Raw genomic sequence first — 23217 nt, forward strand, 5'->3', positions numbered from 1 at the left:
TTAGATTATTATTTACTCCTCTAGATTAAATAATCTTTATAATTTTAGGATAGAATTATATTATAACTAAATACTATAATGGCGGTAATATAAGGTCTTTAAGGGCATCTAATAGTTAATTGCAGCCTATTATAGATTTAGTTTTAGGTTATTTTAAAGGGCCTAAAGGGCAAGAAGTATTCTAGCTTTATTTAAAGACTATAATATATTAAGTTATTAATAATTATCTAATTAAATAGAAATATTATAAGGTAAGGGATTTTTAACCTACTTACTTAGATAACCTACTTACTTATTAACTATATTACCTATAATAATTATTATAAAAGTAAAATTATAATAATAAGATAATATAAGTAATATTAATATAATATAAATATAAAATAATTAACCTAAGTATTATTTAATTATATTTATCCTTAACTTATATTTCTCTTATTATATTATTTTATAACCTAATTTAATTTATTACTAACCTACTAAGCTAGCCTTAATTTATTAATATTTATAGTTTTTTACTAAATATTAAAACCTTTTTTTCTTAATTTACCTTTTTTCTTTTTTTTTCCTTCTTATTTCCTCTTTTTTATCTTATAATAGCCCTTAATTCCTATAATATAATATTTATATTATTAATTTAATTAACTAAACTATATATTTTAACTTTATAAATTATATCTAATATAAACTATTATTACTATATAATATAATTCTATTAATAAAGCCCTATTACTATCTTAATATATTTTAACCTTATTCTAAGTAATTAGCTAGGTCTTTTAATATTTTTATTTAGCCTATAATATATCTAATAATAAATATATTTTATATAATATTATAAAGTTATATTTAATAATTAAAGATTATAAAATTAACTTATTATATTAATTATAATTTATTAATATATAATAAGTCTTTACTTATAATTTTATATTAATTAAATAATTAAAGTTAAATTAATTATTATTAATATTAATTATATAATAATATATCTTATAATAGAAGTAAGGGTTCTTAGCTTATTTTAATATAGCCTTTTAGGGTTAAAGCCTTAGTAGTAATTACCTTAAGAGGGTAATAATAAAGAGGGCATTTAGCTTATTAAGGATAAGAGAAATATCTTTTTTATACTTATAAATTAAGGCTACTTCTTTAATTAGATTTTAAGATTTAAGGTAGTAATTATATAATTTACTAAGATTTAATATTAAGGTTATTATATTTTTTAATATAATATATAATACCTTATATTATATTATATTAAAAATAAATACCTTATTTTATTATCTTACTTTAATACCTTTAGCTTTATTTTATATATTATTAAATAGGCATTTTAACTTTGAAATAAAATAATTAAAAGCTTAAAAAGTAAAAAATATATAAGCTAAGGGATTATAGGTATAAAGGTAAGATTATAATAAAGACTAAGAGGTATAAGAAAAAAAAATTAAAGTAATAAAAAAGGAAAAAGAAAAGAAATTAAAAGGAAAAAAAGAGATATTTTTATCTTAGCTAAATTAAAATTAAGGCAGTAAGTAATAAAGCCTTTAAATTAAAAGGCTAAAGATTTACTTTTAAATGCCCTTAAAAATACTACTATTTATAAGTTAATAGTTATAAATAACTATTTAAGGAAAAAAGGATTATTATTATATCTATTTTACTTCTTATTTTATTTAATTAAGATAAAATAATTAGTTCCTAGTTTAAACCAATGCCTTTTCACTGACTTTACTTTATTTATTCTTATATATAAGGTTAATTAGTTATATACTCTACTATATATATTTAATTAATAGAGGCTAGTTATAACTTCAGGTTAATTTAACCTTTATTAACTAACTTATATAAAAGTTAACCTAATTCCTTTAACTTTCTGCAAAACCCTGCCTTTACCTTATATTTATCTTAAAACTTTATATATAAATTCCCTTTATTAATTTAGGAGTAGCTCCCCCTTAATAATAATAACCCTTTTAGATATATTAAAGAGCTACTCTTTATATATAATTAAACCTATAAAGGCAGTAAGAAAAACTACCTAATCTAACTAAAGATAATAACCTTCCCTTAGGCCCCTTTTTAGGTCCTTAAGACCTAATAGCTTAAAATTAACCTAGTTTAGATTAATTAAACTAATATAATACCTCTAATTTATATAATTAATTAGCTAGATTAGGCTATAATTAAAAATAGCTATTTTAATAAGGTTAAATCTATATCTTAATAAGAAGTTCTTCCTAATAGCAGCTATTATTATATAAATCTCTTTAAGTTCTTCTTTACTAGCTATATCTAGGGCAAGCCTAATAGCTAGATTAAGGTTATAGCTAGTTATATAATAGGTATAATTATATAACTATAGGCTATTTTATATAATAGGTATTAAGGCAGTATAGCTATTATATTATTAGTAAAAAGGGTTAAAAGCCAGGTTAGAAAACTTACTTATAAGTTTGTACTTAATTATTTACTTAGTTAGGGCCTAACTGACCTTTAAGTGGAAGTATAATAAATAGACTAGGCGTGGTATTATCTTAGTCCTTTAGGTAGGATAAAGGAAGAAGGGTAACCTAGCTGCTAAGAGACCTGCAGCTAGTATTAATACTGCCTAGTTAAGGCAGTAATTATGCCATTAAGGCAGATAAACCTTATATAATTTTGAATTCTATAATAATAGCCTACTATAGGGGTCTTACTATTTAAGCCTTTATAAAAAAGTTAAAAAGCTTAATGGCCTTATATAAGGCTAATAATAAGAGGAAAAAAAGAAAAAAAGATAATTAGTTAATTATTAGTTAGGTAATAATAATAAATTAATTATATATTACTTTTTTTTCTTAAAATTACCTTATAAAGGAATTTTCTTTTCCCTAAGCTTTAATTAATATAATATTATTAAGGCTACCTAGCTTTCTTATTATAGAATTATTATAATAAAGAAATTAAAAAAAAAAGATATTTCTTATTTTAATTAAATTAAGGCTAGTATATTAAGTAATAAAGCTTTTAAAATTAAAAGGTTAAAAAACTTACTTTTAAATACTTTTAAAAGTATTATTATTTATAAGTTAATAGCTATAAATTATTATTTAAAAAAGGAAAAATAATTATTATATTAGCCTTATTTCTTATCTTATTTTATTATCTTATTTTATTATTTTATTTTATTATTTTATTTTAATATCTTTAGCTTTACTTTATATATTATTAAATAAGTATTTTAACTTTTAAATAAATTATTATTATTTTTTAAAATTATCTTATAATAATGTTTTTTCCTCCCTAAGCTTTAATTAATATAATATTATTAAACCTACCTAGCTTTCCTATTTTAAAATTATTATAATACTTTTAAATAATATATTTTTAATATATTTACCTAGCTTCTTAATTATTATAATATTAATCTTATATAATAGCTAGGTTATTATTATAAATATATATTATTAACTAAGTATTTTAACTTTTAAATAAATTAATAATTAATATATTATATAGTTATTACCTTATAAGCTAAAAAGCTAAGTATTAGGCTATCTTACAGGGGTATATTAGGTATACTTTTTACATAGAAGTCTCTGTTTTTTAATCGCTTCCTTGTTTATAGCCGTTAACCGGGGATGCGGATGTCAGATGTTAGTGGAGTACCAGCGTCCAAGCTTTCATTTTCAGAGAGCTCCTCCTGTCCGGCGAATTCCCTGCCAAGATCTGTCGTCCAGCTTTTTGTCACTCCACTATTCCAGTGGATGATATGAATCGCCATCTCATAATAAACTCACAATCATCGCCGCCAAACAAGGCTCACTCCAAGGTACTAGTTATCGCTCACAGTGGAGTCAGATGGGAATATGAAGCGAAGTCATTACGCCTGTGACCAATGCCGAAGGTCAAAACGAGCTTGCGATGCACCACCTCTTCTTGGCCCTGGATCTTCAAGATGCAGCAGTTCCATAACAGTTGGAGAGCGGCTCGGTAAGTCAACCGGCGCGACTGAGCCGCTCCCTTGACCCTCTGATGACCAAGGCTAATGGTAGTTAATTGAGGTAGCCTCTGGAACTGGCCATGAGCCTTGTTCCTATTGCACAAAGACGAGGAAAACGTGTACTATGAATTGGGCTTGGTCGCAAATACAAGCAGCGACTTCATTAGATGCTTCAGGCCAGGGACCGAATGTTCCGGTCAAGAGACAAAGAAGTGAAGCGACTCATGCACCACACCAAGCAACACCAGCTTTTGAGAAACAAGATCCGATATCTGCGGCTTTACGCGTCAATGGCTCATCACGGCCACTGTCTCATGATCCAGATCGACTCACTCAAGGCCCGCGTTTACCCAACCTCCAGAGAGCAGCTCAACCGCCCACGCCAAGCTCAATCAGTGGCACAGCATTTCAGACACCTCTCACTCATAATAATACGCCAGCTCTCAATAATTACAATTACATAACTGGCCAGTTCTCTTCTGGTTATCCGCAATCTACCTACTCACAACCGAATGACTCACGTCTCTCAATCCAGTCACAGCTCAATGCTTGGCCATCTACTCCCCCATCAAACTCATCAAGATCTTACAGTCATCTGTCTACGCCGTCGGTTGGAGAGGACACAGCCAGTGAAGATGATACAATGAGGTTCAAGCGTCGGCGCACATCGCCAATCTGGACTGACCGTCGCATGAACTCATTATCGCCATTCTCAGTTGACCAGACGATGATGACGAGAACCAACAACCAATTCATTTCCACAAATCTCCTACAAATCTACCATGACGTTCTGGAACACAATCTTTCATGTTGGCTCACGGAAGTCACATGCCCCTACAGAGCTCCAGGTTATATCACATCGGGGAGCTATGCCCCTACGGAATGGGGATCCTCGTGGTCAAACCGTATATATCGCCGCACCATCAACCTCGACCACGCAATTCAGACAGCCAAGCTCACTCGGCTAACGCGGGCCGAAGACCAAGGTGCTGCTAAGGCATTCCATCTTGCTATAATGGCATTTGCGACGCAATGGGCTCAAGGTAGTCGCCGTCAACAACAGCGCTATTCTGATGAGGATGAAAAGCCAGAGGATATTCTCAACGACATCAATGAGGAGTTTGATCGAAACATTCAACGAAATATCTGGGAGCAAGCAAAAAGAGCCCTGCAGGAAGTTTCAGACGTTGAATCATATCGTGTGGCGACGGCGGAGTTGATATTTGGTCTCACGCAAAAGCCGTGGACTCGTGATGACGAGTCGACGGCTCCAAAGAACCCAAACACGTTGATCAGTGCTTCTCCAAAAGTTGACTTGAAGGCTTTGAACGCTGAGCTGGGAGAAATCATATCGCGAGATGGCCTTCCCGTCTTTATGGAGAGAGCCGCACGAAAGATGCATGCTCTCAAGTTCCGCTTCGATTCAGGCCGCCGTGGTGTCACTGGACCTCTCACTAGTCCGAAGAACAACGACTTGTTGTCCATGATGAACCCTGAAGATCGTGGCACTGTTGGGCTGCTATACTGGCTTGCCGTTATGCTCGATACTGTCTCATCCTCCATGAGCGAGCGTCCGGTTGTTGTTGCTGATGCAGATAGTCAGCATGACGATGCAGATGAAGATCTTGACTCAACGACAAACGGACGGTGGAATGTACCTTTGTTCATTCAAGACAGTTTGGAGCAGCCTCACATGTATCATGCAGTGCACTGGCCTTGCTCTTATGAGTCTGCGGCTGAAGCCGTCACCAAATCAGCACCAGTCAAGGTCCTTCTATTCCGGCATGTCTCTTATCTGCAAAACATTCTAAGAAGAGGTGGTCGTGGTGAGAAGGTTGAAGAAACAATCAAAAACACAACCTCGCTCTATCGATATTGGAATATGACACATGGTGCGTTCTTCAAAGAGTTACTTCACGACTATGAATCAGTGCCAGCCCGTCTTCAGAGCTGGTTTGTCTGTATTTCTGCTCATTGGAACCTCGGTGCTCTCATGCTCGCCGATCTTATCGAGTATGTCGATGAGAACGAGCTAGGAGAAGCAACAGCGTCTCAAAGCAGATTAGCCAGCAAGATGGTCACAAGAATACGTGAAGCGAGCGCAAGAGAACTATCCGATCTAGCAAAAGTATCAACGCCAAGTCACAACCTAACAAACATGACGGCACCTCAGATGACACATTTCCATCATGCAGTAAACGAAGCAACTATTCTTACAGAGCCATGGACTATCATCCTCATCAGGGCATTTGCCAAGGCGGCTATGATATTAATACACGAAGCGAATGATTTCTTGGAGTTCGGGCTGACTACACCAGCCAACACTGGTCATGATTTTCAGGAGAGTATGCGTCGTGCACAAGATTGTGTAAAGGGCTTGTGGATATTAGGCAAGAAATCTGATATGGCGAGGAGGTCGGCAGATACCCTGGTTACCGCGATGAAGAAATTGAAAGTATAATGATGTTGTGTGGACCTATCTGACATTCCAGAACTTAAGTAAGATATTAGATGATATTTGTTAAGACTTGTCATTTCCGTATTGGCCCCTGAGACTCTGAGTTGATGGACAGATATTATCCTTAGGTTCAGCTTCCTTTCTTGTAATTGGTACGAGAGACTAGCAATATATGCTCCCACTGAATTGCCGTACCTGGCATACAGAGCAACTCGCATTGAGAGTAACGTTGTGCCATTCACATCCACAATTACAGCACTGCCACTGGCTTACTCCGCCTCTTTGTCGTCCTGGGTTACTGCTGCTGCCTGCAAAGCTTTCCCATTCCGATTGAGTGTGCCCTCCCGAGCGAGCCCTCTTTCCTATTGAAAAGTAGTCGGATGTTCTTATGGATGTACCAGATTGTTCGTCGGGCCCCGAAGTGGAACTTGCTACGCTCTCTTTCTGGTCTTCATTCAGTGAAGCGAGGTCCTCATTATTGAGGGTTCCAACTTCTTGTGTTGTAGGGTCCAACCCATCCATTCCGGTTTCTCTGCTGGGCTGCAACAGCGTTTCTTCTGTCATGGTGAGGCCGGGGGAATAGCAAAGAGTGCAAGCTGCTTCTGATGCTTGCTGATGTGGCTTTGGTATAATTCCATGCTCCTTAGGCGTTACTTACACAGTGGGCATGCTGTCTTTTCAGGGATCTCAGTCTTGTTGACGGTACTAAACTGGACGAGATCCTCGATTTCAGAAGGCTCCTTCTCGCCCCCGTGTGTTTGGCAATGTTCTCTGCATTTAGATATTGAAGTGGTCTTCAGGCTACATCCAAAAGGACAAACAAAGACTGTCCAATGTTCCTGGAGAACGTGGTTCATCCAATCCCTCCGGCGAGCATAGCGATGATGAGGCATGGAACAATTGTGTTCCAAGCAAAGGTATGGCTGCAGGTCCCTATACACATGCTCTCTTGAAACAGTCAGCTCATATCTATGCGATTTATCAAATGTCGCTTACTTCCAGGTTTTGGTAGACAATCCCCTCATCATCTTGTTGCAGAAAGGGCATCGAAATGGACCCCCATCCGCGGCTTTCTGTGGCAAGGGGGGAATTTGGTGAGCTCGCAAATCTTCCGAGGCTATATACGAGGTTTGGGAGGAGTTCTCGTCATAGATCTCCTCTTGTTCGCTTCCCTGGTAGTTCAAGTCTTCGAGATCAAGCTCGTTGAAGAGGGTCTCCAGTGTTGGCTCATCTGCTGGTGGGCCTCTTGAGGGGTAGGAGCTCAGCTCTGTCGAATCTTGGCCCTGGAATAGCTTTCGCCTAGCCGAGATGTCCTTCCCAAGACGCTCTGCTATAACCTCGTCGACCCCAGGGTACTTCGAGCGAACGTGCTGAACATCGAAGGGCTCATAAGGTGATGTTTCATCCGTGATTCTGCCATCAGCCAATGGTTCTCTCAATGCCGCACCAAGATACGAGAGATTGCCAATAGCATTGGCTATATGAGCCAGAACCTGCTCCATCTCTGTTTCTGGAGAACTGTCTAGTGATTCCCTCTCATCTTCTGATTGTGAATCCTCCTCGTCGTTTATCTGATCCCAGGGTACCTGATCCCCAACTGTGATTGCGTGAGCATCTTCAAGTAATCTCTGAATGTGGCTCAGAAGCCGGATGGCTTGGATCTTGACACGTGTGTTGTTCTGTAATTTCTGATCAAGTGTGTGCGCTCCAGCATTTCTCTTCCATCGAGTGAATCGGCTCTGTCCGTTCTTTAATCGGGCAAGTTCATCAGATTTTACAATATTAGCGACAGCCGGGTTTTTCAGTTGTAGATTCAGGACTTCAAACCCTCTAGTGCAGTCTTTTGCGAGTTGATCGATACTGTTGGACATTTTAGGGAAGTATCACCATGGAAACATTCGTGTTGTAGAGACATGAGTCCATGCTGAGAAGTGAAGGGACTTAAGCTTCGGTGCTCCTGCACTGCCAATGTACAAACATACCACCTCGCAATATGCATGCACCAATATTGTTCTTGCACTTTCAACCCCTCATTTATACCCAACTCATTCATACCCAAGCAACCATATATGACCTCTCGGCTGAATATCAAAGTTTCGTCAAGATATACTCTCAACGCCTGGATCAAGGTCTTTTGGTGCCTTTAGAGCAATGTCTGGTCTTGAAATTGCAGGCCTTATTCTGGGGGCGATACTAGTCGCGATTGAAACACTCAAAATAGGGAGCCAAGGGATAGCGGTACTCCGACGAAGCCGCAGATACGATTATGAACTGGAGAGGTTGATCAACAAGCTCGAAAATGAACGGATGAGGCTTGAAGATGTGTGTGAGAAAGTTCTCGTCGATCTTGTGCCTCACTCGCGAATAGAGGACTTGATCCAACACCCCGGTCGCCTCTTCGATGATGACCCAGAACTCAAAGCCAAACTTCGAAGACGTTTGTGGAAAGGCTATGATCTCTTCGATCAAACATTGAGAGAGATCAATGCTACCATGGACGAGGCTATAAACAGTATAAGTATCCAGATCCGAGATGAATCGAACGTTAGACGATCACTCAGGCACTCGTTCCTCGACGGCTTACTATCTCGGATCAATGAGGGAGTTTCGGTCCTCGAACAGCTTGTGAATAGGAGCATACAGCTCGAGCCAGCCAGGAAGATACGCTTCCAAGGCAAATTCCTGTGCTACATGCGAGGCATAGCATCTGAGCTCTTTGCAGCCTTACAAGCAGGATTTGGCCGTCCATGCGAGCATCACCTTGGTTTACAGTTGGAGAAACGGACATCAGATATTGTTCCAGATGATATAAAGCATGACAGTCTCATCAGAGGCGCCGAATTTCGTCTCTCTCTCTCGTATAAAGAACCCGGTGCGAGCCCTGCCGCTCCATCCAGCCATGATACAAAATGGTCGGATGTATTGGTCAAACCAACGCCTGCAGCGCGCTCGTACGCCACGGCACAAACCTTACGTTCGAAATTCGAAAAGCGCTTGCAACCATCAGGATCGATTAGGCATTCGCCACTCAAGGGAGGCCCTTTTTCAACACCCACTGACTCAACTCAGCCTCCAGACACCTCACAAGAAATCGAGATGGCAGCACGCGAGGAACATGTGCAAGCGACCAAGATCTTAGACCTTTGCGAAAATATAAGACAGCCCTTTGTACGAGCATCAGAAAATTGCTTTGGGCTTATATTCAGCACGTCACTTCCCAAAAAAAACACGCATATGATGTGTACCCGATCGTTGCGAGCAAATACAGAGAACGGTCCGACAGAATCATGACGTCTTTGAATGAAGTCCTTGGACAAAATCAACGACACATGATCTTATCAGAACAAGACAGACTGAAGCTGGCCGTCCTTGTTACTTCTAGTCTTCTTCAGCTTTATGGGAGTTCATGGATGCCGAAAGTCATTCGCAGCCAAGACATTTACTTGATCCAAGGACCAGATGACCCCATCTGCGATCGTTTCTTTGTCTTGCAGAGCTTGCCGCAGGTGAAGGAAATCGTGAAAGAAGAGCATCAAGAGTTAACTTCGATGAGGAGCCAAACGTTATCTTATTGGGGTGTTCTTCTGATAAAGCTTGCTTTCGGGAAACCAATTGAACTCCTTCGAAGCGAGCGAGACAAGTCAAGTATCGGCTCTCAATTCTTTACAGACTATAGAACTGCAAAGCGATTGGTAGACCAAGTCACTAGTTTTGTTGGGCCAAGTCATGGGAGTGCAGTCTCACGATGTATTGATGGCGAGTTTCACAGCAGCGAAGTTGGGCTAGGGGACACCAACCTGTCTCATGATGTTTACACTGGAGTCGTGATGCTTTTGGAGAAGAGCATTGGAGAGTCGCTTGTGTAATTCAGCACAGAATTGAACCAAAACAGAAAGAAGCAACATTATGTGCATCAATTTGCTCTTATCAATTGCTATGCCTGACACCTATCTCATCGATATTTACACCAGGCCACTGCAGGGTAGTTCAGCATGTGTGAGAGATGAGTGTGACAAACTCGATACTTGACAAAAAACAAGGCAAATGCCATCAAATGCATAAAAGGGTTATGAATGACGAATCAAGACTGAGTCAGTCTCTGGTTGAGCTGAGAAAGTGAGCAATGTCTCGAGTTTCTTTGACTGATCGACCAGGATCAAACCCCCTTGACCCATATTTACTTTTTCCTACAGACAGCATCGATCAAGGTCAACAACACATCCTTGTGGTAAATCTCGCACGAGTCTCAGATCCTGCACTCGTTGAATCAATTACTCACTTCAACTGACACGATACATCTCACTTTTTTGCTTCTACAGGCATTCTACAGGGGTTGTCCTCGGCCGAACACTCGGTCTGTCTCGTCAACTCACCTCTCTCTGTCTGTGTGCAGATCTCTCGCCCTTGTTCACCTCCTCATCTGCCTAGTACGAGCATATCATGAAATCCGTATCCACGGTACTGGCTGAGTGATAGCTGAGACACGGGCTAAGTATCATAATGACAAGTGATCAAGGGGGTATATCCCGACATTCAGGTCGTCAACTGAGACTTCTCTGTGGATCCCTCCCTTTTGCCGACGAGGACTATCTAGCCTCATGTTTCTTCTACTCTGAGTGAAAAAGAAACCACATACAGGCGTGAGAGTACGACTGTTTCGGGCCAAGATAAAAGTAAAGGCTTGGAAAGAGTTGAGGCGAGGTTTGAGAAAAGAAGCCACTCAACCCTTTTGGCGCGGGTCCATCCACTGCTAAGCCTTGCTAATACCCTCTCAGGCATGCTCATGCCCATGTCAAGCTGAAGTTGAAGACTATCCCCAAGACTAGGGATCTTTTGACGCTGATGACAAGTTGACATGCCGATACTCACGACATCCAAAAGCAAAGAGGCATCCCAACGATCAGCTATCACATATCGTCCTCATCACGGGATGAGATAGTTCTCTGATCGACGATCAAATGACGATTAACCCATGACAACTTGAAGATTCCTGTGAAACTTGGTCACTGACATAGTCACTGCAGGGATAGTCATGAGCCTTGTAGACTCCTACATCGCTCAAGTTGCTGGCAGACACATGCAAGTTCTCTCCACGGAAGAACAGCGTCCCATCCCTCGCTCCTCTCATGTTTCCAGAAAGACAGCATTGAAACAGAGACAAGATCTTCCCATTCCTAAACGCCAGTTCATCAAGCTCTGGCGCGTGGCAAACAGAGGCCGAAAAGCGACGGGTCTCGGAATGCCTCCCCAACTGTCTTCAGATCCCCTTTACTGACAATCTCAGCACAGTATTGCCCGATAATCACTTTCACATAGTTTCTTCTCAAACTGTAAGCTTGGCATGAGCACAGTAGATGCAGTTATTCTGGCGGGATCAAGGTCCGTCGCCGAACATCAAGCTCTTGTCTCACTCCACTGACCACTGACGACCTGGGGGAGCTTCCGATAGGGCGAGCCAGTGAGCGACAAGGGAAAGGGATGCAAGTAATATATAGGTCATATAATTCCACCACCATTGCTACAGAAGGGAACAAGTGACAGCTATTCGTTGGTATGCAGGAGCTCAAGCAACCCGATATTGCTCCGCCAGAACCATGATGACGAAGACTTAGCTAGTGATGCCAGACAAAAAGCATCTACTGAAACTAGACTTCGGGTCAACAAGTTACCGTCGTAGAAAGGCTTCAACCCTTGTTGCTTTTTCCTCCGTCCCAAAAGCAAAGTAATACAAGCTCCTCTCAAATGCGTCATCGCGACATGAATCATCAGCTGCAGACCATTAGCTTCAGTCCACGATATGAGACAAAGGATGTCAACAAACCTCGGCATATAGCTTCCTTAGCCAATTGAACGGCAACACCACCACGAGCTCCAACCTGCGCGGCAGCATCGATAGTCTTGTCCAATACTTGCCCATCCTTAAACATGTCGCAGACCAGCCCACAAGACAAAGCTTCTTCACTCGAGATCGGCGTTCCAAGCAAGATGGCTTTCATGGCCTGGTTTAAGTTAGTGAACAAAGTCAGTCTCGGCGCCTCATCTCGAGCACGTGTATCATGAAGCTTACTCTGAACTTGCCCAAGGCAGACGTGAGCCGTTGAGTGCCTCCCGCTCCGGGGATGAGACCGAGATTCACCTCGGGGAGCACAAACTTTGCACGTGGCGATGCATAGATCAAGTCACACTGGTGCATGTTAGTTACTGGCTATTGGCCGTTGTGTGGTAGTCTCACCATCATGGCAAGCTCAAAACCACCTCCAAGCTATCACGAGTTGTTAGTTACCAGCTTTACCGCAAAGTCTGGAAGAGATCATACTGCGGGCCCATCTACTGCTGCTAGAATAGGCTTTCTCACAGCAGCCATGCCATGGCACAGATCTTCCAGGTAACGACAAGATCTTGCTGCTTCTGCATCCATCGTTGATATCTCCTTGATATCGGCACCAGCTGTCAAGCAGATCAACAAACTGCCAAGAAAACGTGGTTCGGAACTTAACTCACCCGAGAAGCAAGAACCGCGTCCAGTTACGACAATGACTTTGGTGTTTGAGTCAGCCGAGACTCGAGATAGAGCTCCAAGTAACTCGGTGATCATGGCTTTTGAGAGTGCATTGCGCTTCTCTGAGCGGTTGAGTGTGATCACTGACACCCCAGGTGCGTGCGTGGGAGAGTCAACAATGATGAGACTGGCATCTGACATGATGAATAATGACGTTGGAAGAAGAGATGATTAAACGAAGAGTAGAGCTGTGAACTGGTTGATGGTGTCAGGAAGTGACAGGCAGGTCTTCAACCCTGATTAGTTGAGTATCTTTGATGCCAAAAGGACGCGCCATCAACTCACCAAGTTGAGTCGAGTTGACAGCACAATCATCAAAGACACTCTTGGCACCACCAAAAAGCCACAGGCTATGTACATCTTCACGGCATCTTCACACACCCCGAATTGCAGGGCGGGAATGGATCTCCAAGACATGTCCGTCATAATCGATAGCCCTGGACAAGGGTCCACTGCCACTTAAGATTGACTGACAGGTTCCGGTTTCCAGGGTGTGATCGAGTACCCGACTAAGATCCAGCCCATCGGATTCAGGCAAGGTAGTATTGAAGGAATACCCCAGAAGCCGGTTCCTCAATGTGGAAAGCGGTTTATCGGTACCTGAATTGCGGACCCTTGTCCGGATCCCCCTTGGCGTGCACATGTCTCATCGCCCGTCACATTCCTCTCTTGACCGGGCTGCCCCGTCCCACATTCTTCCGTACCCCGGGGCCGGCTCCGTATAACTAAGACCCCCGGGCGGGTGTGAGAGGAATGCAGAAGCAATTATGACAATCTGGGTCCGCCGTCCCCTCCGGGGCGTGAGTTCGAACCCAAGTTGCTGTGGAAATCAGGGCAACCTCCATATCTCGCGACGACGTCAACCCCCAATGGGGACATGTCAAGGGACGATTGATTGATCAAAGACCGATAATGATGAGTATGGACATCTCAGAAGACAAAGATGAAACATTCTTTCCAGGGCGGGTGCCACCTTTGCCACGCCGTTGAAAATATATAAGCCCGTCCGTTGTTATCTCAGGGTCAACTCAACGGTCAACAGACATCAACAATCCCCATTGTCTCTTCCTCACCTTAATTCACTCTTTAAGGAGCCTTCTTCACAATGGCCGTCGTCAGCCCGCTGCAGGGACATTCCCTGCACGAGTCTGCTCTTCAACTTGGCCAAGGGGACTGTGTCGAGCCTCCATTCCCAACAGTCACTTCGGCATTCTACCACCATGCAAGAACTTCCCCAGACACCATAGCTCTTCGTGATCTCCCAGGATCACCAAAGGAGCTGACGTATGGACAGCTTTCAAGACGAGCTCAAGAGTTGGCTGCACAGCTCATTGCTCAAGGTGTCTGTCCTGACTCGCGGGTCCCCCTTGTTGCTAAAAGGGGACTGGACATGATCATTGGTATCTGGGCAATCCTTTCATGCGGAGCTCAATATGTTCCTCTCGATGGAGGTGTCGTTCCCGATGAAACCATTCGTCGAGTCCTTGAGCAGGCTGGCGGTGGCGTCGTCCTTTGTCTGTCTTCAACAAAGCACCGCATCATCTCCCAACATCCCAACCAGACTGTGGTTGTTATTGACGAAATAAGAACGAGCCCTGTCGAGAAAGACGTCCATATCGACCTTGCAACTCCAGAGTCTGGCTGTTACGTGATATATACATCAGGTAAGTCAACACAGAGCTCAATGCCTCGGAGTGCACTTCTCACAAGGAGATAGGAACAACGGGAGAGCCCAAGGGCGTCGACATCACTCACAGAAATGTCGCCAATCTTGTGTGCCTGGCCCCGGGGAATCTGGGGGTAACAGCTGGCACTTGCGTTGGCTCAGTCCTCAACATAAGTTTCGACATGGGTGAGTTTCTCGTATCCAAGATGTTTCCAATTCTGACCCAACTCAGCGGCATGGGAGGTCTTTGTTTGTCTATGCAATGGAGGAACACTCGTTCTCCGCGGTTCCAATTGGGAGCCAACTCTCCAACAGGTTTGCGACGACTTTATCACTCTATTCCTAGGCTCCAACTTACACGGAAATAGATTGATGTCCTCATCTGCACACCAACAATCCTCTCCAAATACCATCCTACACAATATCCCAGGATAAAAACAGTGGCCACAGCCGGCGAACCAACTACAAGAGGGTGAGTACTCAGCTGAGCATAGCTTCCAACAGTTACTGACTGGCGTAGTCTTGCGGATTTGTGGGCAAATCACGGCACATATTGGAACTGCTGCGGCCCTACCGAAACAACGATCGTAAATACTATGCATCAACATGTCGTTGGACAAGAATTATCAATCGGTCGACCGACTCCTAATAACAGAGTATATATCCTCAACGGCCTAGGTGAACCCGTACCTATGGGTGCCACGGGAGTGATGTGGGCAGGCGGCCGCGGAGTTTCTAGAGGCTATATCGGCCTTGATGAAAAGACGGCGGAGAGATACAAGCCAGATCCATTTGCTAATGACGGGTAAGATATCTCGCTTGGTTAGACTGTGCCAGAGCTGACAGTCCAGATCAACGATATACAACACTGGCGACCTTTGCCGCTGGAGACCTGATGGTTCAGTCGATATTCTCGGCCGAGTTGACGATCAAGTCAAAGTAAAGGTACATCAAAAGTCCCTTCATGCATTCGCCATGATCTGACCTCAATTCAGGGTTTCCGCGTGGAGCTAGACGGCATCTCAGCATCCCTAGCTTCGGCCCCAGGCGTGTCTCGGGCGGCAGCGCTGCTGATCGACGGAGAGATACATGGGTTTACCACCCCACGCCGATGCGATGCAACCACCACCATTAAGCATGTACAGCAACACCAGCCCTACTATGCCATTCCTACACACCTCCACCTCCTCGATGAGTTACCCTCAACACCAAATGGAAAAGTCGACAAGGGAAAGCTCAAGGCACTGGCCTTGGCGAAGCAGAGTGTTGCAACGCAACCATACGAGAAAGAAGGGGTTCAGGACAGCCACGTCGAACTCAAGTCCCAATCGTCGATATCCTCTCTGTCGACTCTGACCGAGAAGATTGATCTCGAGCGCGGTCTGCCTGATAAGACGATGGCACGACCCCTCAGAGGTCTAAGACATAGGATCTTCATCGTCTACCGCACCCTGTTCAGTCTCATAGGATTACTAAACTTGGCAGCATTGATCTGCATGATCGCTCTGCAGCTCAAGTCAGAATGGCTTGGTATCATCACTGCCATTAACCTTGTAATCGCAGTACTTGTACGACAAGATACGGTGATCAACATCCTGTATACCATCTTCTGCTCAGTACCAAAGCATTTGCCGCTCGGAATCAGAAAACGCTGTGCCAAGATATATCACCTGGGTGGTGTGCACTCCGGTGCGGGAGTCTGTGCCACGGCATGGCTGGTTATCTCGACGGTACGTGGAACAATCTGCAATGCAGGTTTCTGCGAGGGTCACGCGATTGGGTCCTTGGCGACACAGGTCGTATCGTGGTTTCTATGCGGGCTGTTATGTTCCATGGTGGCTACTGCATGGCCCTCTTTCCGGAAGCAATACCACAACTTCTTTGAGCGTTTCCATCGTTTTGCCGGTTGGACATCATTGGGTCTATTTTGGGCTCGGACAATTCTGGCGATCAACGACTCCCGGCCTCAACACCAAGAACTAGGGATTGCCGCCGTTAAAACTCCAGACTTCTGGCTCTTGGTGGTGGCCACACTCAGCATTGCCTCTTCATGGTTTTTCCTGCGCAAGGTTCCCGTTGAGGCCGAAGTGCTTTCTGACCATGCAGTCCGCCTGCATTTCGACTATACTGTCCCCGTGAATGGTAGTTTCACCCGCTTATCACGACGACCCTTGATCGAATGGCACTCTTTTGCAACCATCCCCAATCCGCAGGCTAATCAACATGCTAAGGGTTACTCGTTGGTTGTCTCCAATGCCGGCGACTGGACTCGTTCTTGCATACAAAACCCTCCCAGTTCCATCTGGGTACGTGGTGTGCCGACATGTGGTGTGATGCGTATCGCAACTCTCTTCAACCGAATCGTCGTTGTCGCCACAGGATCCGGGATTGGACCGCTACTAGGCCACATTGTCCATCAGTCATGCCCTACACAGCTGATTTGGTCTACATCACGACCAGAAGAGTCGTTCGGCAAAGAGCTTGTTGGCCAGGTTCGAGACGCTATTCCGGACGCGGTTATCTGGAATACGAAGACTCAAGGCCGACCAGACCTTGTGCGAATGGGCTATAACCTAGCCAAAAGTTTCGATGCCGAAGCTGTGATAATAATAGCCAACGAGAAGATCACTAAGAAGGTCGTGTACGGCCTGGAGACGCGCGGCGTGCCAGCTTATGGTGCCATCTGGGACAGCTAAGCCGTCCAACCATACATTCTCTTTTCACCAACATATTTCCTTGAACATGTTTCTCCAATTTTGTACACTCTCATACCTTGTCTTTCCTGTTGATCTTTTTTTGAGCGACTGACTAGACCATATACTGAATTTCGGTCCATTGTTTTTGGAGTTGTTGTTTCTTTCAATCTCTTTCTTGGTCCAAGTTGTATGCGATATTGTGTTTTTTTCTCACTGTCCTAAGTTATTGGCAAGCTCAAAAGTTGAAGGAGGAAGGGTGACATCATGGTGCTTGAAGATTAGATATGCAAGTATGCAGTAAAACGGTGCGAATCGACCTAGCTTTACCCAAAATGGCAATTTTAAGATCTACGTAATTGGCTCTTTGCTCAACAACTTCAAGATTTGCCGTGTGAGGAACCATGTTGTCTTTGCGAAGGATAGCTACGACTGCAGTCCCGGTGGTTGGGCACCAGGGTCTACGGGCTGCAGTTTCAAGCACGAGATTTTACTCCCAGGCTGTTGGGCCATTGGTTTACGATTTGCATGAACCCTCACAACCAAAATATGACAAGAGAAACTCTCCAATTTTGTTCCTCCACGGACTTTTCGGATCAAAGAAGAATAACCGGGCTATAAGCAAGTCAGTTGGCCATTCGTTGATCCATGAGAACTAGAACTAATATGAGGATAGAGCTTTGGCCCGAGATCTGGGAAGATATGTTTATGCTTTGGTAAGTAAACGGTCAACGGTTCTGAAGGGTTGATAGAAACTCAATATCAGTTCACAGGATCTCAGAAACCATGGCGAGTCACCTCACAGCAACAAACATGATTACAGTGCCATGGCCCAGGATGTAGCTGAGTTCATCGAGGGTCATGGTCTGAAGGAAACAACTCTCATTGGACACTCAATGTGAGTAGCCGTTGCTTCACAGTAGCCAACACGAACAAACTGACAAACCTAGGGGAGCCAAAACTTCAATGGCTCTTGCACTCCGCTCTCCCGAACTCGTAGCTGATATTGTGGCGGTCGACAATGCCCCCGTGGACGTCTCACTCAGCAGAGACTTCCCCAAGTACGTCCGTGCCATGAAGAAGATCCAGGAAGCCGGTGTTACGCGCCAAGCCGAAGCCGACAAGATCCTCAGCGAGTATGAGGAGTCGCTGCCCATTCGACAGTTCCTTCTCGGCAACATGTACCTCCCTGATGGCGAAAAGGTGCGCAAGTTCCGCATCCCTCTCGACACTCTTGGTAAGGCACTGGACAACCTCGGAGATTTTCCCTACAAGAACCCCAATGAGGTCCGGTTTGTGAAACCGGCTCTGTTCGTTCGAGGTACCCAGAGCAAGTATGTTCCCGACGACGTGCTACCTCTGATTGGCCAGTTCTTCCCCAAGTTTCGACTTGTTGATATTGATGCTGGTCACTGGCTCATTTCAGAACAACCTGAAGCGTTCAGACAAGGTGAGTGCCCGATGGATGCAGTGAGAGTTTTCGGATAGGCACTAACAGTCTATAGCTGTCGTCGAGTTTCTTCAAAAGTCCGAGTGACGCAGGTGAATTGAGTATCATGGGTCTTGTCCCACTAATTGGGGCGAATGTTGGACAATATTTTCGTCGCCTCTGTAATATTACCCTACGTTCAATAGATAGAGATACACTGAATATCAGAATTCATGCACACAATATTGGGCACCTTAGAGTGGCACTGTAATGTTGGGTAGATAGGGTATCAGCTCTGAATTCTTCTACGGCCCTCATCTCAAAACGTCCCTCACGACCAGCGTCAAGTCACCACAGCATCCAATGTCGTAACAGGCAAGTCACACGTCATAAATCATTCGCCGTGTTGACCGAACGTTTTTTTTTACCATTCATTCAAAGGAACATGAACCCAATCCCCGGAGCTCCTCTTGTGATGCTACGCCATTTGCGATGACCGAAACAATTTGGTAGGGATGAGTTTATTAGCCGCGAGGCCCCTATTGCCTACCCCGCGCCAACCTGCCAAAATAATCCTTTTAAACCTCCTCCAGGACACGCTCCTTGAACTCCCGCTCAACCTTCTGGCCCTGGTCATCAGTGCCAGACTCGCCGTGCAGAGCCATCAAGGCACCAAGGTCGAACTTGGGGGCCTTGAGCAGCTTAACCTTTCGGATGTGGACCTGGGAAGTGTTAGACCTACAAATTCATCTGTGACCGAGGACAAAGATTCTACTCACGTTCTGGAGAGGGTAGATGCCCTGGGTGGACTTCTCAATCTCGCGGCCAATGACCTCGGGAATGAGCTTGGAGGTAAGCTGGGTGAGGGTGCAGCTTGAGGCCTCACGCTGGATGATGTCGGTCATCTTGCGTCGGATGGCCCGAATCTGAGAAGAGGCAGCGTAGGTGGTCTTCTTGACCTGGTTGGGTCGTCGCTTGGTGAAAGCGATGGCGAAGAGGCGGATGAGGTAGTCGTCGGTAGTCTTGACAGTGACGTTGGCCTCAATGAGGGTCTGCCACTTTCGCACCAGGGATCGGAGCTTGTCGGAGGTGAAGTCGAGGCCGTGGAAAGCAGTCAAGCAGTTCTTGCCCTGGACCTCGTCGACACGGAGGCGGACCTTGCGGAAAGAGTGGTCCTCATCCTTCTGGAGATCGGCGAGAGAGACCTCGAGGATACGGCCCTTGAGAGCGTCGTTGGCGTTCTTGAGACCGGTGGTTCGGTTCACGAGGGTCTTGCCGACACTGCAAATTTGTTAATCTCCCATTTCCCACAAACTTTTTTTTTTGCAGATTCGTCTCGCGGTCGTCACTCACTCTCGAACGTTGAAGGGGTTAGGGGCCTTTAAAAATCGAGTTAGCCAGGAGTTGATGTTGTGCGCGTTTCGAGATAACCAACCTTGATTGAGTACCAGTCCTTTCGGGAGAAGGGGTCGACTGTCTTCTTCTTGAGGCCCTTCTTGCCCTTGGAGAGTCTCTTGTTCCTGAAATAACGCGTAAGCCCATTGTATTCATCGCAAGCTGGTCGTCGTGGGTGATGCTCACTTTCCAACCGCCATGTTTGCTGGCTTGTGTGTGAACCGTTGGAGAGATGGTACTGGTAAGAGAGTGGTTGGAGGGGCGAAATAATTTCAATCTTTGTGTGCAGCAGCTTAGGTCTAAGCGACGAATTGATCGAAAAATCGCGGTCCAATTGTTCTTCCGGCGCTAAAGCTTTGTGGGATCGAAAAATAATGGATCGCAGGGCAAGAGCGTCCACATCACGTGCCTTCCTTGAAATTTCACTCTTTAGGGTACGTACTCGGGGCTAGCCACAGCCTAAGTAGCCAGCCAGCCACAGCCACAATGATCTCTTCTCAAGTCTGAGCTACCTTAGCCCGCGTGGACGACTCGTCCTACCAAGACTTTCTGCTTACGATGGATGCTGTCATTTGAGTCTCTATTCAAGGAACCGACAGGCAACGTATGTCATAGTTTATGCTGTTTCATCACATTTGACAACCAAGATTTATTACAACTTATGAATTATGGTATGTTTCAGGGAGATGTATATAGTTTTTATCTGTTTTCTTTGTGTTTTAGCAGACCTCGTCCAACTGGATCTAAGCGTCTTGCTTTCTGTCAATGGGTCCTGAGATTCACCCAGACCGTTCTGTTCTGTTGTTGGACCCCCTTCACTCCACCTTTTCAGAGGTGCAGCTATTCCTCATTCATGCATCGTGTACAGCTCGATTTCAGCGTCCGCTTCTCTTCTACCAAGAAGCCTTTCACCTCTATCCACCCAGCCTAGTCCTAGGGCGCAATCAGCCAGCCACAACCTCGTTTATTCCAGTCTCATATTGGTAAAAGGCCGGTGTGGTTGTTGGTTGACGATGCGTTTCTGATCCCTTGGTTCCAATGGCCTCGCTGTCACTTGCTCCTCTTTGAGCCGTCAGCGAAGGCCTTTTCTGTCTCGTCGACAGTGTGGCCGTGCTGGATGAGCGACTGTTGTTGTCGCCCTGTCGTAGTCATGTTGTTTTCCTTTTTCGGTTTGAGGCCATTTGGTTCCTCTCACCCTCTTTCCCGTCACATCTCAGTCATCAGAGTCCTTATTCATATCCTCTTGGTTGTCCCTGTTCCATTCCTCAAAGCTAGGAAAGCTAAAGTAATAGCCTTGACTGATGTTAGTATCGACTGGTATAAATATGTTGGTGTGAGACATACCAGATGGTGAGTCGACCATCACGACGGACTGAGTTCCTGGGCTGCTGGAGGGCGAATGCTCTCGGTCATCACGGCAGATTGAGATGGGCTCGGCGTGGCGTGAGACTGGGCCTGGAGTCGAGGCTTCTGGAGATGGCGAGTAGACGGCAACACGGTTGAGAAGATCAGTCGCTCTTTGTGGTGAGCCCGGGCCAGCGAATGAGCCTCTGATGGCATTTGAAGCAGTGATTGAAGGTTCCGTTGCACTAGAGCGAAGAAGTCGTGGTCTTGTGCGGTTGGAGTTTGTGTTTGAGGATGATGATGACGACGAGTCTCGCCTATGAGCTCTCACCGCGCTTCGACTGTCTCGTATGTAAGAGGCCATTGTGTATATCAGATGTGTTGATTGTTGAAGGTTGCAAGTTGTATGTGCATTAAAATAGGTAAGTTGGAAAGATGGTTTCACATTTGAGAAGAATAACAAGAAAGTGAAAGAGACTTTGGATGGACGGGAAGAGCTGGCAGTAGCTCGAATATGTATGTACATAGAGACAAATATCAAGGCATCCACATCCACATCCACACACATCAACCACCTCCTTGTGTACATGTGGTAGAGCTACCACGGCTGCGGTTAGACCAAGCGGGTAAGCTAAGTAAGGTAATGAACAAGGGTGCCATTGCATTGGGGACGTGTGCGTGCGTGTGCGCTGCACAGCAAGTCATCATTACAGTAACAACAAGCTTTGGAGTTGGCCGACATGGGTACCGTTCCCTCTCCGAGCCTCTGTACAGGTACCATCACGATCTTTTATAACCTCCATCGGTGAGTAGACTTGACCCTTGTATTCGGCCGTTCAGAGGTTAGAGTCTTTGGCATCACGCAACGATGGGTCCTCTATTCGTGTTCGAAAAAGGCCGCAGTCCAGGTACCAGACCAGACTCATATTCTCAGAATAGTAAGAGAGTCTTTTTTTTTCTGCTTGCCACTTGTCGGCTCATCGCTGCATCTGGTTGCCAACACCAACCCATCTTCCACTCGCTGGTCTTGGTGCGTGTCTCCTGGTGTATGGCCCAGAATCCTGGTCTTTGTCCCCCTGGGCCTTTTTGGCTAGGGACGCGGGCCCCGGGGACTGCAGGCGGGTTTCCCGTGCAGGCATATGCGGGGGTCTCCAAGCCTGTAAAGCCAGTGATGACTCGCCCTGACGAGGCACTCGTTTATTCGGGCCCAGCGGAACGTGGATGGTGGAATGGGTTGACCTAGGGCACTTCTGGCGGTAAGGCAAAATTATGGGAATACCTGTCGGAGCTACTGTCGCATTGCTACCCAACAGGTCGTCAAGATGCATACCGCTTAGGAAGACGAAACGCTCTATTGTTTGTTTTCCTTGGAATGGGATCAAACTTGAGGATTGGCATTGCATCTGAGTGAACTCTATATGTTATGTACTGCATCGATCGAAAGACGCGTCCATGACACTACCAACCCTCGCTTGGATACTAACTAGAACGAAAAGCCATCCGTTAGGCCAAGGCTCTCTAGCGTATCGGTCTCCTTTTTGATGGTGTATAGTCGAGAGCGTTTTTGGATGGGGGCTGGATCTTTGAATGTGGGTTGGGTTACAAGCAAGCAGAATGATGGATGTGTGATGCGATGCCATTTAAGAACGGAAAATCATTCACCATGATGAGCATTCTGTTAGACA

At 44.5% G+C, this 23217-nt stretch overlaps 8 protein-coding genes across 15 annotated transcripts; 4 read left to right on the top strand and 4 right to left on the bottom strand.

Moving 5' to 3' along the window:
- The first annotated feature begins 3655 nt into the window (after positions 1-3655).
- Positions 3656-6675, top strand: FOIG_02644 (uncharacterized protein). 3 transcript variants are annotated; one of them, XM_031199987.1, is made up of 3 exons: positions 3661-3978; positions 4054-4470; positions 4524-6675. In XM_031199987.1, exon 3 carries the CDS (start codon positions 4632-4634, stop codon positions 6447-6449), a length of 1818 nt encoding a protein of 605 aa, XP_031069755.1. In that variant the 5' UTR covers positions 3661-3978; positions 4054-4470; positions 4524-4631; the 3' UTR covers positions 6450-6675. The 3 variants fall into 3 exon arrangements, with proteins under 3 accessions (XP_031069754.1, XP_031069753.1, XP_031069755.1); XM_031199986.1 differs by having other exon boundaries at positions 3656-3978; positions 4050-6675; XM_031199985.1 differs by having other exon boundaries at positions 3656-3978; positions 4054-6675.
- A 38-nt stretch (positions 6676-6713) lies between these two features.
- FOIG_02645 (uncharacterized protein) lies at positions 6714-8398 on the bottom strand. Its single transcript, XM_031199988.1, has 2 exons — positions 7443-8398; positions 6714-7394 (listed from the first exon to the last, which is right to left on the bottom strand). Exons 1-2 carry the CDS (start codon positions 8315-8317, stop codon positions 7097-7099), a joined length of 1173 nt encoding a protein of 390 aa, XP_031069756.1. The 5' UTR covers positions 8318-8398; the 3' UTR covers positions 6714-7096.
- A 199-nt stretch (positions 8399-8597) lies between these two features.
- Positions 8598-9585, top strand: FOIG_02646 (uncharacterized protein; the record flags this gene model as incomplete). The annotated part of the gene is made up of 2 exons (XM_031199989.1): positions 8598-9397; positions 9516-9585. 2 exons carry the CDS (start codon positions 8598-8600, stop codon positions 9583-9585), a joined length of 870 nt encoding a protein of 289 aa, XP_031069757.1.
- Positions 9586-11675: 2090 nt separating this feature from the next.
- Positions 11676-17622, bottom strand: FOIG_02647 (enoyl-CoA hydratase). 6 transcript variants are annotated; one of them, XM_031199995.1, is made up of 8 exons: positions 15184-17622; positions 13291-15133; positions 12948-13233; positions 12763-12893; positions 12679-12708; positions 12514-12630; positions 12268-12445; positions 11676-12215 (listed from the first exon to the last, which is right to left on the bottom strand). In XM_031199995.1, the coding sequence occupies exons 3-8, from the start codon at positions 13144-13146 to the stop codon at positions 12112-12114; spliced, it is 759 nt and encodes a 252-aa protein (XP_031069763.1). In that variant the 5' UTR covers positions 13147-13233; positions 13291-15133; positions 15184-17622; the 3' UTR covers positions 11676-12111. The 6 variants fall into 6 exon arrangements, with proteins under 6 accessions (XP_031069763.1, XP_031069761.1, XP_031069762.1 ...); XM_031199993.1 differs by having other exon boundaries at positions 12948-15133; XM_031199994.1 differs by having other exon boundaries at positions 13291-17622.
- Positions 14111-17367, top strand: FOIG_02648 (uncharacterized protein; the record flags this gene model as incomplete). Its single annotated transcript, XM_031199996.1, has 7 exons — positions 14111-14669; positions 14723-14857; positions 14904-14986; positions 15040-15143; positions 15192-15476; positions 15523-15616; positions 15667-17367. The coding sequence occupies 7 exons, from the start codon at positions 14111-14113 to the stop codon at positions 17365-17367; spliced, it is 2961 nt and encodes a 986-aa protein (XP_031069764.1).
- Positions 17623-17768: 146 nt separating the features above from the next.
- On the top strand, positions 17769-18901 carry FOIG_02649 (uncharacterized protein; the record flags this gene model as incomplete). Its single annotated transcript, XM_031199997.1, has 5 exons — positions 17769-17989; positions 18041-18080; positions 18138-18262; positions 18315-18814; positions 18870-18901. The coding sequence occupies 5 exons, from the start codon at positions 17769-17771 to the stop codon at positions 18899-18901; spliced, it is 918 nt and encodes a 305-aa protein (XP_031069765.1).
- Positions 18894-20547, bottom strand: FOIG_02650 (40S ribosomal protein S1). Its single transcript, XM_031199998.1, has 5 exons — positions 20375-20547; positions 20229-20313; positions 20147-20172; positions 19573-20074; positions 18894-19515 (listed from the first exon to the last, which is right to left on the bottom strand). The coding sequence occupies exons 1-5, from the start codon at positions 20386-20388 to the stop codon at positions 19372-19374; spliced, it is 771 nt and encodes a 256-aa protein (XP_031069766.1). The 5' UTR covers positions 20389-20547; the 3' UTR covers positions 18894-19371.
- Positions 20548-20721: 174 nt separating this feature from the next.
- FOIG_02651 (uncharacterized protein) lies at positions 20722-22498 on the bottom strand. The gene is made up of 2 exons (XM_031199999.1): positions 21533-22498; positions 20722-21481 (listed from the first exon to the last, which is right to left on the bottom strand). The coding sequence occupies exons 1-2, from the start codon at positions 22119-22121 to the stop codon at positions 21402-21404; spliced, it is 669 nt and encodes a 222-aa protein (XP_031069767.1). The 5' UTR covers positions 22122-22498; the 3' UTR covers positions 20722-21401.
- Positions 22499-23217: the final 719 nt, after the last annotated feature.

Source organism: Fusarium odoratissimum, assembly GCF_000260195.1.
Source record: "Fusarium odoratissimum NRRL 54006 unplaced genomic scaffold supercont1.3, whole genome shotgun sequence".
Taxonomy (NCBI): Eukaryota; Fungi; Ascomycota; class Sordariomycetes; order Hypocreales; family Nectriaceae; genus Fusarium; species Fusarium odoratissimum.